The sequence below is a fragment of the Camelus dromedarius genome, chromosome 11, assembly GCF_036321535.1.
Source record: "Camelus dromedarius isolate mCamDro1 chromosome 11, mCamDro1.pat, whole genome shotgun sequence".
NCBI classification, from domain to species: Eukaryota; Metazoa; Chordata; class Mammalia; order Artiodactyla; family Camelidae; genus Camelus; species Camelus dromedarius.
This window is the reverse complement of record NC_087446.1, coordinates 39,337,545-39,353,447: the sequence shown is the minus strand read 5'-3', so window position 1 is coordinate 39,353,447 and position 15,903 is coordinate 39,337,545. Positions and strand designations below refer to the sequence as shown.

General features: G+C 43.1%; 1 protein-coding gene across 4 annotated transcripts in view; it reads right to left on the bottom strand.

Annotated features, from left to right (window-relative positions):
- The window catches only part of RFX4 (regulatory factor X4), a 150,107-nt gene that overhangs the window by 122,824 nt on the left and 11,380 nt on the right, over window positions 1–15,903 (bottom strand). For 3 of the 4 annotated variants that reach the window (XM_064491682.1, XM_010996458.3, XM_031462846.2), the window contains exon 2: window positions 276–362. Coding sequence is in view for 3 of the 4 variants with exons in the window: in XM_010996458.3 (XP_010994760.2) it covers window positions 276–362 (87 nt within the window). In the remaining variant the exon portion in view is untranslated. Of the gene's footprint in view, window positions 1–275; window positions 363–7,290; window positions 7,793–15,903 lie in introns of those variants that run through there. The other variant, XM_031462849.2, reaches the window with a different exon arrangement.

Below are 15,903 nucleotides of genomic sequence, written 5' to 3'. Positions count from 1 at the left end.
GGAGCATCACTGAGATGGAATCTTAAGGGACTCAGACAATATGAATGCATAAACATCAAGCTTGTTCCATGGCCTTGGTTTCTATGTCCACCTGACTGCATTGCACTGCTTACTGCAGGATATTACAGGGAGGGCCTGGGGTATTTCATAAATGACTGGAACATCCCTTGTTTCAGGTGACATGCCCCAGCCTAGCATTCTAGAAGTACCATTCCTCCCATCAGGACACAGGCCGCATCTAGGACGTCTTGGAAGAATGAGTTTCAAGCACTTACTTTCATCATTAGAAACATTCCCCAAAGATGTGTGGCTGGAATAACGTTTGTTTTCACTTTCGTTGAGACATCTTTCAATCCAGCTCTCTAAAAATGAAAAAGAAATAAAATCACACTGTTGGTGTTTGTGAAGAGTCAGGAACAACATCAATGCCCTAGATTTAAAGGCCCATCAGCTTTCATTCGAGGTGTGTCCAGACTGGAACTGGATCTGACATGCAGCTCACATGCACTGTTTTGACGAGACTTTGCTGAGTAGTTTGGAGGCAAAGTGGTAATTTGAAGCCCTGCTGGAGTATTTCTTGGTCAAATTCTACTAATTCTAGAGTATTCATAGCCCAATAGTACCAACTAATGATTATCTTTCTTCAAAAAGAAGATAATGTTCCTGAAAAGTAGTTTGTAATACAAAATTTGGTCAACTGAATTACCAGCGGTGGTTTGGAGACTTGCAAATTAGCAGTAGAACCCTTTTTTCAAAAGAAAACAAAAGAAAAGCAGATACAATCCTGAGGCTCTGGTTGAAGAGGAGAAGGAGGGCAGGAAAACTTGTAGCTCCCCACCTCTTTGCCAGTGACCCCTGAGGGGGCTCTTCGAAGCACAAAATGAAAGTCACTGCAGGAGGAAACATCAAAAGCTCCATAGCAGCTATGCATTACTTTTAAAAAGCAAGACTGTGAGTTTTTAAAATCCAGTTCCAAAGGCTACACATGTACTTTCCATGGTGTAGCATAACGCTTATTTTGTCATCTAAATTGTCCATTATTCATTCATTCATTCCCTAACTCAACAACATCAGGTAAGTATAATCAGTTCTGCTATAATATTTGTTTTGAAAATACGAATGTGTTCCAATGCAAGTGATATATGAAGGAACAATTTGAACATAGCACAAATTCTGTGTTTGCTTATGCTTGATTTCTTCCTTTAAAAACACTAAATGAATGCAAAAAACTGCACGTAGCTGAACTGAGCCCTGTAATAATATGTAAAATGCACACACACTCACATCTCAAACATCTTCAATTCACGTGTGGGTTATGAGCTGCACCTGCCCAGACAACCCACGTTCTACCATTTCACAAAAACTCACAAGCTGCAGCCCTTCCAAAGTCCACTTCCAAAAGCAAACTTGAAGTCTTTGTGAAGTGCCATGTTTATTGTATTTACATGCCTCTTAATCATTTAACATACGCCAAACCGTGCTATCCTTTTAATAAGGTTCCTATCTTTTTGCCCGTGTGTCATGGACAGAGTTTTTAAGTGTTGTACTCCTAGCTTATTATTCCAGTGAACTCTCTGCTTTTTATTGGGCAATTCTGTGAAATGGTGATGATTTTTAGGAATGCATATGTGGTATTGTAGCAGAACTGACTTTGTGCCTATGGATGTGTGCTTTTGAACAGTGCTGTCTCCCATTACCTTCTTTACAGTAAGGGAGATAGCATTTACTGAACACCTATTTTAACATGCCAGGCCCTTTACATATGTTATCTCATTGAACTCTGACAACAGCTCTCTGAAGTAAGGATTTTCATCTCCAGTTTCCCTAGAAAGCAACCGAAGCTTAATTGAGAAATGTGATGACTTATAATTCAAAGAGCCAAGGAAAAGATCATTACTTTTTTCTTGGCTTTTAGGTAACATATCATAAAAAGAAGCCACGCTGATGCTGGCGGGTAAGCTATGTAGTGAGGGGAAAGCAAATGCAAACAGCAGGGAGAAATGTTACAGTTTTGGTTTGTATTTTATGTCCCAACAAACTGCTCTTTTAAATGCTGCTTCCAAAGTTATAAATAAGTAGGAGAGAAATATCCAAGGGGAGGAACAGGAGCCAGCTTGTTAAGAGGATATGGAAATCTGGTATTTCTGAGGAAACACTGAGCAACAGAGAGATTCAAAACATTAAAACACTACCCTTTTCCAGATATCAAATGCACACTGTAGAAACAAATGGCTTGTAATGTTTTCAAACCTGTGATGGCACAGGGTTGGTATCTGTCATCACATCTTATGCAAAACCACATCTGGATACAAATCTCCAGAATTCTTTTCAGAACTCTCCAGAATGCCTCTACTCAGATCTTCTACCCATTCAAGTCCTGGCACATTTTCCCTGGCAACAGCCATGGCTGACTTTGCATGGCGCCTCCTGAAATTTGCACTCCCTTCCTCCACCAAACCGCAGCACCAAAAGCAGTTTCCATTGTTCTGGGCTAACCCCTGGTCTTACTAGCTAGTTACACACACATACTTACTCTCATGTACGTGTGGGTACACACCTACACCACCACCTCCCTTCATCAGAAACAGGGAACTAGAGAAACACTCCCCCCTCACCATCTGTCTGTGCCAGGATCAGGCCTGTCATCACTGGAGTCCTTGGAAGGGCCTGTTCTTGCAGATGAGAATTCCCAGTGATGGGTGGGGCACACTCTTTGAAGAACTCATGGTAACATGCAGGAGAGGAGCTGGCTCTGAATACCAGGTGGGCTAAGAGATACAGCCCATGCATGAGAGTTCAAGTAAGAACTTTCCTGACAGCTGTACCTCTCCCCCTTACTGCCCAACCCCAAACCTGGAGAGAGCTGACAGCAAGGTACCACAAGGGAGAGAGGGCTGACAGAAGAAATCTCACCAAGTATTCCTTTCCCCCACCCAATGCCCCCTCTCAGGTTTCTCTGACCCATGTTTTATGCCTGTAGCCACTCTACTACCCAGCTCTGCTCCCAGGAGCAACACAGGGTAAGTCTGGTCTCTGTTGCATATGGCAGATACAGGAAGAAGCCACCATGTCTCTATTTTTCTGGTCAAGGTACCCCACTTGTTTCAGTTCTTTCTTTTGGAGAAATTGTTCCCATGCCTTTGCCATCCTGTTCACTACTTCTGGCTGTCTTCTACCTAATCAATGTTCATTTGAACATGTGGCACTCAGGATGAGCTCTGAGGGTTTAGATGGGGTCTGAGCCGTGCCAAGCATGGCAGAACGATCCCCTCTGTTGGCCTGGACATGGGAGTTTTCAGAGCATTCAAAGGTCTTGTGATCCAGACTGCATGGATGTTACACTCTGAAATATCTAAACGGAACCTGGGCCTTGAAGCCTTGGCCTCTGTCTCCTTCCCTAGGGGGGCCCTCAACACTGGCATCTGCAACTTGTGCTGCAGTGTCCCCTAAGTCAGGTTGTTCCGTATGATTGGAAGCCCTCTATTTGGCCATCTGAAGTAAACTTTATAAACTTTAAAACTATTAGCAATGGATTTTGGTCTTGCAAAGATCAAGAGTTACTCAGCCAGAATGACAGGTATAGTGAATTTGTAATAAAGCACTGTGTTCATCCGTCTTATTCATTTGTAGATTATGTGACTTAATAATAATAGAAGTCACCATATATTGTACCCTCATGGGCCAAGCATTATGCAAATACATTACATACTTCATACTTAATCCTCCTAACAAGTCTGTATGGTAGGTTCTATAATATGCACATTTTAGAAATGAGAAAACTAAGGCTCAGAAAGTAGGTGACTTGTCCAAAGTCACCCAGCTAGTAAGAGGCAGGAACAGCATTCAAACTCAGGCTATAACCACAACACTCTCTCCAAGTGTGCCCTGAGCTCTCCATGTCCTATGTCCCATAGAGTCTCCAGAACATGGTACCAATATTGCAGCACTGATCATAGTCTGCCTTGCATTAGAACTTCTGCTGAAACTCTACTTACATATTACAATATTTGCGAAATTCATTTACATATTTCTTTGCAAATCTTTGTTATACATAACAGGCTCTTCATTTCAAACTTAAGCATCTTAAGAATGTAATCCATTTTATTTTATTTCTTTTGACTCTACGTAGTACATGGTATAACGTTTTTCCTATAGTCAAGCCTCAATAAACATTACATTATTGACATACATGATATCAAAGAATGCACAGCATGTAGGTAGATATATCCACCTACCCACAGAATTTCCTAATCATTTTTTTAGCCACAAAAAGGCATGAAAAAGTACTACACATTGAAGACAAGTTTCCAAATAAAGAAAGCAAAATTCAATAAAAATTTATTTTGTATCTTCTAGATACAAGAAGCTGTAGTTAACCGAGTGTGATATAAACATGAGTAAGACTGGTTTCTGCCCTCTAGTTGCCATCAAGAAAGCAAGGCAGATGCTGCTCCCCCAGCTCATGAGTGCGGAGACCCTGTCGTTTTTGTTCACCTTCTACCCAGTGGCTGGCACTGTGCCTGGCCCCATAGATATTTTGCTATAAACATGTGTTGTTGAGTGTGTTATTTCTTTCAAAAAACAACATTAAGTTCCTACTGTGTGCCAGGTACTATGTAAGTTTTCATATGTGTGGTTTAAGTTATACCTTAGAACAATATTATGTTATATGTCTTAACATCTCTATTTATAGATATGAAAACTGAGGCTTGAAGTGAAAGTTCTAATAGAAGGTAGAACAAAAATTCTAATACTGTGATCAGTGCTGCAGTTTTGGTGCTGTGTTCTGGGACATAGGAGGAGAGTTCAATTCACACTTCGATAACTTCCTGCTCCCAACTGCCTCATTCTTGATCCGTAAAAATTATCTGACCTTTTAGCAAGGACCAAGCTTGCTCTAAGTGCCCAACAGGATTTTCTGAAGGCTGTGAGTGTAGGCTCCCAGGCTGCGAAGCATCCCTTCACTTGACTCATCTGGGAATCACGAGCAGGAAGGAAGATGCAGATAATACCTTGTAGATTTTCATTTTACAAGGAGCTTAACCCACATTTCCTTAGAGGCAAATCCTCATGCCTCCCCACTTCAGATCAAAGATTTGCAAACCCCAATTTGAAATGACTTTCTTAAGTTCATAGAATGAGGTTGAGCAGAGCCATAAATGCTTATTAGGTTTTCTAGGAGGCCTGGTTCCCTTTGCAGGAGCCAAAACAGCCAGGAAGTAGCTGCATCAGGTTATGGCACAACCAAGGCAGTCCAAGACTCAGAGCAGCACCTCAGGAACATATACTGGCCTGGCAGGAGGGGCCGACTAAGCTGGTTGTCAACAAACAGGCAGTCCTTGGAGTCTACAGAGCACAGCAACGTGGAGACCCTGGTCTGAGCTTTACAGTCCACCTCATGAGACAGAAGTTTGTACCACATTACAGATAAAGAAATTGAACATGGCAGTGGCTTTGTTGGCAGTGGTGTGGCACCCTGTGGCCAAGGTCACACATTTAGAAGGTATTAAAGTCAGAGTTTGAACCCAGATCATCAGTCTCCAAAGCCTAACTGACGCTTATTCTTCCTGCAGCCTACTAGGCACACACCAGTTGTTCTCTCTTGGCTCATCCATCCATCCATTCACTTATTTTGCAAATAGTTACCAAGTATCTTTGGTGTAAAGCTGTAACAGAAGAGATGGACAAAAACTATTTAACAGGAAGCCATATATTACAGCAGGCTATTTCCGAGGGACCAGGGATTCAGGACCTCAAAGTACCCTGTCTGTTTATCTTTGTTATTATTATTTAGTTCCTTCACTCTTAAAAATGTAAGTTTTAACAACGCTATGTATCTTATTCAGTGCTTAGTCCCCAAGAGTGTGGAGGCACAGAGCTGGTGGCGATGGCTGTGAAGAAGTGAAGCAGAATGAAGGAACAGAGAATGGTGGACAGAGACTCCTCCCCCAGGAAGGCTTCTGGGAAGAAACAGCATGTGAGCAGAGACTGAGTGTGGTGAGGGAGCAAGGCCTTGGAAGGTTCTGAGAGCAGGTACCACAAAGACAAGGGCTCTGCCATGGGATCACGCGTGACCTACTTAAGGAACTGGAAGAAGGTCCAGTGGCTGATGTAGAGTGACCACAGGGGAGACAATGCAAGTAAAAGAGGAGACAGAAGCCTGCCAGGAAGAATGAGGGGTCTGCAGTTAGAACAAATGGATTTTAAATCCCAGCCCTGCCACTTACTAGCTATGTAACATTGAGATGGTTCCTGAACCTTCCTAAAGCCTTGTCTCCCAGGCTTCTCCAAAGATTAACTGAAAGGATACAGGTGAAGCACTGATCATGCCTGGCTTTGTGGGCCATGGGAAGAAGAGGAAAGCATCGTCTACCCACCAGGCGCTCACAGCAGTGATTGGGATGGACAGTAATGGCAATATCCAGCATTTAAAGACTGTCATTCCCATGCTGGTCAGTCTGCTTCGCCTCTGCTCCTCACAGCAGCTCTGAAACTGAGACCCGAACAGCTCTGATTTGCGAGAAGGAAAGTGAGTCTCAGGGAAGCTACATGAAGTCACCACCACAGGTCTGTCTGTCCCCAGCGCTGTGGTCACCATGGCACCTGTCTCACTAAGCCAGCAGGTAACAGGAGTACGTCTAGATTACAACAAGGTGCTATTGGGGCACAGTGAAGGGACCTTCCCACTCGGCCTGCCTGCTTCACAGAAGGTCGGCATTTCAGCTGGTCCTTCAAGGAGTCAGCAACTGCCAGACCAAGGAGGAAAGAAGGGCATTCCGGGCAAGAAGGCCACCGTCACAGACAAAGGCATAAAATGGGTCCTGGGAGAGGTGAAGAGTCCACTGACCCGTGCCCCAAGGAGTGGAGGGAGACAGGTGGGAGATTCCATTAGGAGCAGACTGCAAAGGCCTCCCTCACAAGGCCAAGACGCCTGCAGGCAGCGGGGAGCCAGCCATGATTTTTAAGCAGTGGGGGAGTAACACGACGAGCTTTGTTTCTGAGGAAGTGGATGAGAACAGGGAGTTCCTGACTTATGCAATACCTGAAGAAAACGCCGCCTGACTTACAAAGTGTCACCGGGTTTTAATAGAAGGCGTTATTCATCCTCTACATCAACAGTCTTTGAGGGCACTGTGCTGGGGCCTATTTTAGGAACTCGCAGCTTTAGAAATGCTACATAAAAGAGCCGACTTGCCACACTTGCAGCTGCCAAGGGAGGACCAGGCCCCGGCCCCTCTGGAGGTGCCAGAGGGCACCCCACGTCCCCTCCTCCAGGGCCCTGGACATTACCAGCGGAACCATGCTGACAGGGCCTGCTCCTATCTCCCCCTGCTCCAGGGTGTACACTCCTCTTGATCATTCTTTCTCAGCCCCTTTTTCTCTCTCCCCTGGACTCCCCGTGATGGTGACACAGAGGACTGTGTGGCAAGTGAGCCCAAGAGGCAGGCAGACGTGGCCCCTCCAGGGGTGTCTCAGATCAGTGGGTTGCCACGGCGACACAACAGGCCCTGCCCCAGGGGCCGCTGGGTTCCAGGAAAGGGTCCCCACACTGCCTCCAAGGGGCAGTCCCACCCTGCCCCTGTTTTGATTCCTTCTCTCGCCCACCAAATACTGATCTAGCACTGACTGTTTGCCAGGCTAAGTCTCTAGGGATGAACATGGGAGGCAAGGTCCCTGCTCTCAGGGAGCTTGTATGCTGTGGTGGAGGTAAAAACAAATAAGCAAGGTGACTTAGAGTCCAAGAATTTTATGAAGAAAATGAAACCACAGAATGGGATAGAGAGACGGAAGTGCTGTTTTAAGTGGCAGTGACACTGAAGGCCTCTCAGAGGAGGTGATGTTGAAGCAAGTGCAAAAGCCCAAGGTGGGAGCTGGCTTGGAGTGAGTGAGGAAGAGCCAGGAAACCAGTGCAGTGGAGGAGGGAGGAAGGGGGAGGGCAGTAGGAGATGAGGTCAGAAAGTTAGGAAGGGCCCAAAGTTTGTAGGGACTTGCTGCCCATTGTAAGAACTTCACATCTATTCCCAGTGAGCTAAGAAGCTACTGGAGAGCTTTAAATAGGTGACATGAACTGCACACTGGCCAGAAAGGCTAGCCTACAAGGGGATTTACACTCATTCATCCCACTGTTTGCTTAGCAACTATTTGTGGAGTACAGGCACTGAGCTATACAGTAGGGACACATCCATGAATAAGACAGTTTGTCTTCATGGAAGGTTAGAGTTTAGTGCAGGAGTCAGCTATTCAAAAATCACACAGATAGAGATGTAAATACCAAGAAAGCAAGGGGAGAGAAGAAAAAAAGGGAAGTCTGACCTGTGAGAATCAGGGAAGCTTCTCAGAGGAAGTAGCATTAAGCTGGCAGCTAAGGAGTAACAAGGCACATGTTACTACCCCAGGTAAAGAGGGAGGGAGGAGTATTCGTTGCAGAAGGAACAGCATGTGCAAAGGTCCTGAAGCTGGCAGAAGAATGACACATTCAAGAAACTGACAAGCAGCCTGAGTGCAAATGCACACATTCATTCATGAATCATCAACATGTGTTTATTGAGACTATCCTGTTTGACTAGCACTCTGTAATATGCTATGGGGCATGCACACATAAGACTTGCCTTTTACTCAGAGCTGGGTTAAGAAGTCTGGTTTCTATTCAAGAGATGGATAGAAGCCTCTAAAAGTTTTTGAGTAGAGTGTGGCATAAGCAAATCCGTTCTATGGGCAGCTCCATGTGGTGCTGCTAAACATAATTGCAGAGGGGAGGGAAAGAGAAGCAGGAGACATATCACTTATCATCTAAACCTGGACGCTTCTGAGACTGAAAAGCAGCGTTAGTAGTAATTTTACCAGGACCACTTGTATAAATCAGGACTGTCCCAGGCAAACTAAGACTTAATGTCCCCCTCGGTAGAAGGCCACAAAAGAGTCTAAGTCTTAGAGACTTGAACTAGAACTGATGAGCATAATGATAAAAGATAAGAACTCTGTTCTCTTTCTAGCTAACTATATTCACTCCTCTAGCCAATCCACGTGACCAGTGTCCCCATGCCTCTTCCTCATCAGCTGGGGTCTCAATCACAGCATGATACAAGTGAGTCCAAGGTGACACTAATGACATCTTCTGGACTGTGGCCTCCCAGTGCAAGCACCGTTATCCTCACCAACATCATCATCACAGCAGTGACTTGCCCAAGATCACAAAGCCAGGAAGCAGCTGAGCTAGAATTTGAATCTGACTCTAACCTAACCGTTAACTTGTGCTATAATACCCATAACTACACATGCTTTCCAGTCCCATTGTGAGTACTAAGTTGTGTCTAACATAACACCAAACACAATATGTGCTCAATAATGTTACTGCCCCTTCTCACTTTAAGCAAACTCAATAAAGAAAACTATACAGTGGGCAAAGAGATTAGGGTCTCATTATTTGCAATATACAAGAAGTAAGCAGGGAATCCTGAGGGTACACCACTGCCCATAGCTCAAAGATCACCAACCGTCTCCAGACACTAGAGGAAATTAAATCTAGGGTGTTCAGTGCCATCTCCTGTCGAGGATAACTTCAATGTAAAGGCAGATCTATGCTCCGAAAACATCCCTGAGAACACCGGAGTTAACATGCAAAATTGCATAACCAGGTTGTAAAAATCTCATTTCCCCTTCACTTTTTGGGGGGAACATGCCTACTTCTACCTAATGCCAGCAGACTTTTCCTTTGTTTCTATTGCTATCATTACAGTATTATTAAACCATAGAAAAATCTGAAAAATGTTACTGGAGCCAAGGCTACTTGCTGCACACAGCATCTGATATTATTCAATTCTTGACATCACTGCCTTTTCTAGGTTTTTGTTTGTTTTTTACCTCTTCTGCATTTCTTCTCACACTTTCTGTTAGGGGATGTGGATTCCTTCCAAAACCTCAGGAGTCAGGCACTGCTGGCCACCAAGAGACTCCAAACTAGCCTAAACTTTCAAGATAAATCACCAAAATATTCTCTTAGGCAAAGCACTCTTTTCTTTCCTGTGTTAATCTATCAAAGAAATTATATTTTAAGACTTATACATGGAAAACTATAAACCATTGATAAAGGAAAGTAAAGACTTAAAAAAATGGAAAGATATCCCACGCTCCTGGATTGGAAGAATCAATATTGTTAAAATGGTCACACTGCCCAAGGCAATCTACAGATTTAATGCAATCCCTATCAAATTACCCAGGAATATTTTTAATACTGAAAAGAGAAGCATATTGACCCACAACCCCACCCTTCTAACCTGTGAACAGCTGGTCTTTTTTCTGCATTGCTCCCCAGCCTCATGTCCGTATGTGCCCACATGTGAACTATAATCCCAGAGAACATACAATTTCTATCCCTTTTCCTCCTAACATTCTATCATGTGGATTTTTCCCGTTGCTACGGTCCTCATGTTCATCATTGTTCAATACATGGCCAGTGTTCTACTGAGCTAACATTCCTAATTATATAATGCTTTAATATTATACAACTTGGTGCATACGACTTGGTTTCTTTCTTTCTTTTGAATCATTTCCTGAGAATCACCTCGGAGAAGAAGTAAGCACGTGGGCTTAGGAACTGGCTACAAACCAATGGTCTGAATTCCAGCCTAAGTACTTACTAGTTGAATGACTTTTGGCAAATTCTCTAAACCTCAGTGTCCCCTTATGTGAAACGTGGGTAATAATAATCTGCCTACGTCATTTTAGTGGTGTGAGATTTCAGCAAACAAACACATGGAAAGCACTTACAGCACGGTGCCCGGCACAGAGCAAGCTCCAGATACATGGAACCACTACGAGTCCCAAGCACCTGTTTGTGACTGAGGCACTTTTTTGGTTTAGTAACAGTGTAGTAGTTAAGGACACAGACCATGGAACTTAGCTACCAGATTCAAGCCTGACTTTCCTGCTGTATGACTTTGGGTGAGCAACTCAAGCTCCTTGAGCCTCAGTTTTTGTTTTGTCTTGTTTTGTTTTAACCTTCAAATTAGGAGTGGTAATAACAGCACCTCTTGGAGTTTGTATGAGAATTAGTAAGGTGCAGAGAGTATTTACATGATAAGCACTAAGTAAGTCTAAGCTGTTAGAATGTTTATATCATGCTCACCTCCCAGGCATCACTCTTTACTCCCTTCCTATCACTCTGTTTGATTCTTGGATCTCCTGGTACATGGCCTTGGAAGCCAGGAGACACTCATTTTAATGTTCCCCTTACAAGGGACTAAATAAACTCTGTAACCCTGGGTAAATTACTTAATCCCATGGGCCTCAATTTCCTTCCTATATTAAAAAAAAAAAAAGCTCCCCTATGAAGTAACTATGAGGATTAGAAGAAATAATATAAGCTCCTTAAGAGCTGATGGTACCTTATTCACCCACTATTTCCCCCACTTAGGACAGTGCTTGGCACAGAAGAGCAGATCAATGAGAAGAGGAGGAAGGACAGAGAGGAAGGAGGGAAAGAAATGAACAAATGAAGCACCAGCACCATGCCTGGCACCTCGTAGGGGCCCAAGAATATCAGTTCATCTACAGTTAATCTATCAAGTACTTGCTTGCATGGAGCCTTGAGCCAGGCTTCCTCAAAATCAAGCAAAGACTGATTTTGGGTGGTAGGGTGGTACAGGGAGGAGGTGGGTCTTGGAAGCCACTAGGGGAACACAAGCAGCGAGTGCAGCAGAGCCTTCCGTTCACTGAGCTTTTATAATGTGCCAAGGCCCTGTGCAGACCTCTTTATGTGCATTAGTTTATTTAATCCTTATAATACCCTATGAGGTAGGTACTATGCAGTATTCCTCACACTATGAAGGAGGGATTGATTTACACCTTAAGTAAATACTTATTAAGCACTGACTTGTGTGAGACACTCGAGCAGATGCTGCGCGCTAGGCCAAGCACTAACAGTAACGACACAGGTGGAGATCTGAGAAACATGCACGGGTGGGAAGTGTGTGTACGTTAGGCCCAAGTGGGTAAGTGCACCACAAGGCAAAGACAGAACTCCATGCAGAATGTGGACCACCATCTAGAGACGGCCTGGTAGAAAGAAAGCAGGATTAGCTTCGAGGCCACAATGACCTCAGCTTGGATACTCTCGCTGTGTGAACCAATGCGTGTGACTGAATCTCACTGAGGAGCAGTCTTACTAAGTGTGAGATGGCAGTGAGCCTGCCTAGATCAAATGTTTACGAGGTCGTGTATTGAAAAGACTGAAGTGGAAGTGTTGTATAAAATTTTGTTTTCTTCTCCTATGTAGTCCTTGAGAGAGGGAGGGGAAAAAGGGTGGTACAGGGAGGAGGTGGGTCTTGGAAGCCACTAGAGGAACACAAGCAGCGAGTGCTGCAGAGCCTTCCATTCACTGAGCTTTTACAATGTGCCAAGACCCTGTGCAGACCTCTTTACGTGCATTAGTTCATTTAATCCTCATAATACCCTATGAGGTAGGTACTATGCATGGACCCACTTTACTGACAAACTGAGGCTCAGAGAAGTCATGTAACTTGATGAGTTCATACATCTAGCCCATGGCAAAGCTGATTCTCACTAAGCCTGTGGGATTCCAGAGCCAAAGCTGTTAATGACTGTATCATAAGTGATTGCAGACTCCCCACTATTAATGATTGTATCAGTTGATTACAAACTGTAACACATAGAAACAGCCTAAATGTCCATCAACAGGTGACTGGATAAAGAAGATGTGGTATATTTATACAATGGAATACTACTCAGCCATAAAAACCGACAACATAATGGCATTTGCAGCAACATGGATGCTCCTGGAGAATGTCATTCTAAGTGAAGTAAGCCAGAAAGAGAAAGAAAAATACCATATGAGATCGCTCGTATGTGGAATCTAAAAAACAAAAACAAAAACAAACAAACAAACAAAAACAAAGCGTAAATACAGGACAGAAATAGACTCACGGACAGAGAATACAGACTTGTGGTTACCGGGGGGTGGAGGGTGGGAAGGGATAGACTGGGGTTTCAAAATTGGAGAACAGATAAACAAGATTACACTGTATAGCACAGGGAAATATACACAAAATGTTACGATAACTCACAGAGAAAAAAATGTGACAATGAATGTGTATATGTCCACGAATGACTGAAAAATTGTGCTGAACACTGGAACTTGACACAACATTGTAAAATGATTATAAATCAATAAAAAATGTTAAAATAAAAAAAAGACACAAAACAAACTGTAACATGCTATGTAAGGAAAGGTGCTGTTATTTTAACACCCAAGGTTTTGTGCTGAACCTACTATAAGGAAAATCATGTCTGTAAATAAACGGATATGAAGCCTCTGATAAAGTGTAGGATGTCAAGTTTGCCAGAGTAACTGGCGGGCAGCAGGTACCTCCCTAGCGGTGGTGCCAGGCTGAACTCAGGAGGTCTGAGAATGATTTGAGATGAAAGAAACACATGGCACAAAGGCGCCCCCGCGGGAAGGAGCACTTGGGGTTGTCCTCAGTAGGCAGCCTGCTGCCAAAGTCACATCGAGGTGCCCATGGCAGCCAGAAGCCACTGACACCCGTGACAGTGTGCTCCAGAAAACCGCAGTGTATGACCTGAACTGCTTCATGCAGCAGAGGGGTGAGCTAGAACAGACATCTCTAAGGTCTTCCTTCTAGCTCAAGGTTTTAGGAGGCAAAGAGGTAGCTTGGCTCTGAAATCAGAATAATCTGTGTTTACATTCTCATGTGACACTAGCCATTTGGCCTGGACATGTTAGCTAGGCCCTCTTAATCAGTTTCCTCATGTTTAAAATGGGGAAAATAATATCACAGGTTGAGTATGAGAATTAAATGCATTAACATGCATAAGCATTTAGCACAGTGCATGGAAAAGATTATAAATGTTATTAATCTGCTGCCCAATTTCAAAAAGGGAGTCACCTTATTTAAAAAGTAACTAATAATTTTGAAAACAACTCATTAAGTCAGCCTGCCCTCAATTACCAAAATGATTTCAATGTAGTTTTCTCCTTCTCTCCTACCCTCCCTCCTCTCCCTCCTTCCTTTTCTCTCTTCGTTCCCCTTTCCTTCATTCTTTCCTTCTCAAAAATGGTCTGTGTATCAATATATAGTCTCCAGGTACTGTCTACAATCATATGGCTTTGGTAGTTTTTTTTCTTTCTTTCTTCTTCTTTAATATCTCTCAATACCAAGAACTCTGAATAAAACACAGGCCCACAGAGAATCCTTTTTTAAGGTTCCTCATCTCCTGGATCCTCTGGACCCCTCTGCCCTGTGCGCTGACCCAGCTGTGCTCTGGGCTTAGCCAGCTTCCGTGTGAGGCTCATGCCTGGTGCCCTGGTGCAGGTGGGACTGGCTCTGGGCGGGCAGCTGTCCTCGCTCCCAGCACCTCCTCAGCAGTGCCCTGCGAGGTAGTCCAGGCGAGAATGCCCTGCAGCCTGGGCACCCGGAGGAAACCCCAACGAAGCAGAGAAATAATTCATTCTTCTAATCACAGCAAAGTTTTCAAACTTTAAAACGGATCCTTGATTAGAAGAAAGCTGTGTTTTTTCCCTAAAAGCCTGGCATTTCTGAAAAGGTCCCCTATCCAAACCACAGCAACCTCAGAAACTCTGCCCACTGAGTTGAAAATAAAAGTTCGTGGAGACCAAAAGCCCTCTCACAACAGCTCAACGCTTTAGAAATCTTCTTTCCAATGCTTAAAAGTTCTAATGTTTTAACTCTAGCCCTCTGGAATCTTTCTTCCTTGTAAACTCCCAGGGCTTTCTCAGCCAATGTTATTTATTTTTACGATACCTAATAATGCTTTATGTAGAAACTATTTTGCCTTTGTAAAAGGAGTCATCAAGTAAAGGAAATAAAACTCCCAGAAATAGACATTTTAGCTTTTTTAGTCATCATGTAAGGATGATACAAAATTAGTTGATTTTCTTTTTGGTAGAACAAAGAACTTACAGAGGTATCCTAATTCTTCCCCCACTCTTGATTTATTATCAGCAGTGGAACTGAATAGCATAGAGAAAACATAGCAAAATGTTTAATCAATTGATTCCATCGTAAATAGGTTTGAGTTTATGCCATGGGCCCAAGTCTGGAACCTTATAAAACCCTAATAAGTTCAATAGGAATCTGACCTACCCCATCAGCATACAGAATCAGTACACAAATTATAAATACATTACATGTAGGAACAGCCCAAATTTAGACTAATCGTTCAGAAAAAGATGATGTGGCACTCAAAAAAAAATCACTCATGTTTATTTTTTTTAAATTATGAATTCTACAACTTCAACATTCAAAGAAACACATCCTTCTTTAAAAGACTAATATTAGCTTGAAATGATTTTAGGGCAGTCACAAGATTCAAAACAAATGTGTTGACGTAAGTTTCTTCATGAAATGCATCTGTGCCTCAAAAATTAGTTGCTGGAGGTATAATTAACAATCACTAATCACTCTTTAGATTATTCAACTGATACTCCAAAATCTAGTTCAGGAGTAGCTCGCTTGTACTTGATAGTGCATTTTCTCCAACATGATGGATTCAGGGGACTGATGCTTATAAAGCAGTAATTCTCCTTTCCAATTAAATAAAAATCTGCTATATTCATCAATCTCACTTAGGCTGATCTAAACAATGCTGACCTTTAGCATAATTGGTAGTCAGAAAACACACAGGACACTAAGCCCTAACTAACCTTCACTGGGTTGCAGCTTTTTCAAAGGCTTTCTTACTATCCCGTTAAATTAAAGCAAAACAATCACAACAATACAAACCCAACATGTCCAGGTTCACCTGGTCTACTAATAATTATTGATTGCTCAGAGGCAGATCACGCTTTACATTTTACTAAGGATTAACCAATCACAAAAATGGAAACTATACTATATATACTTTTTT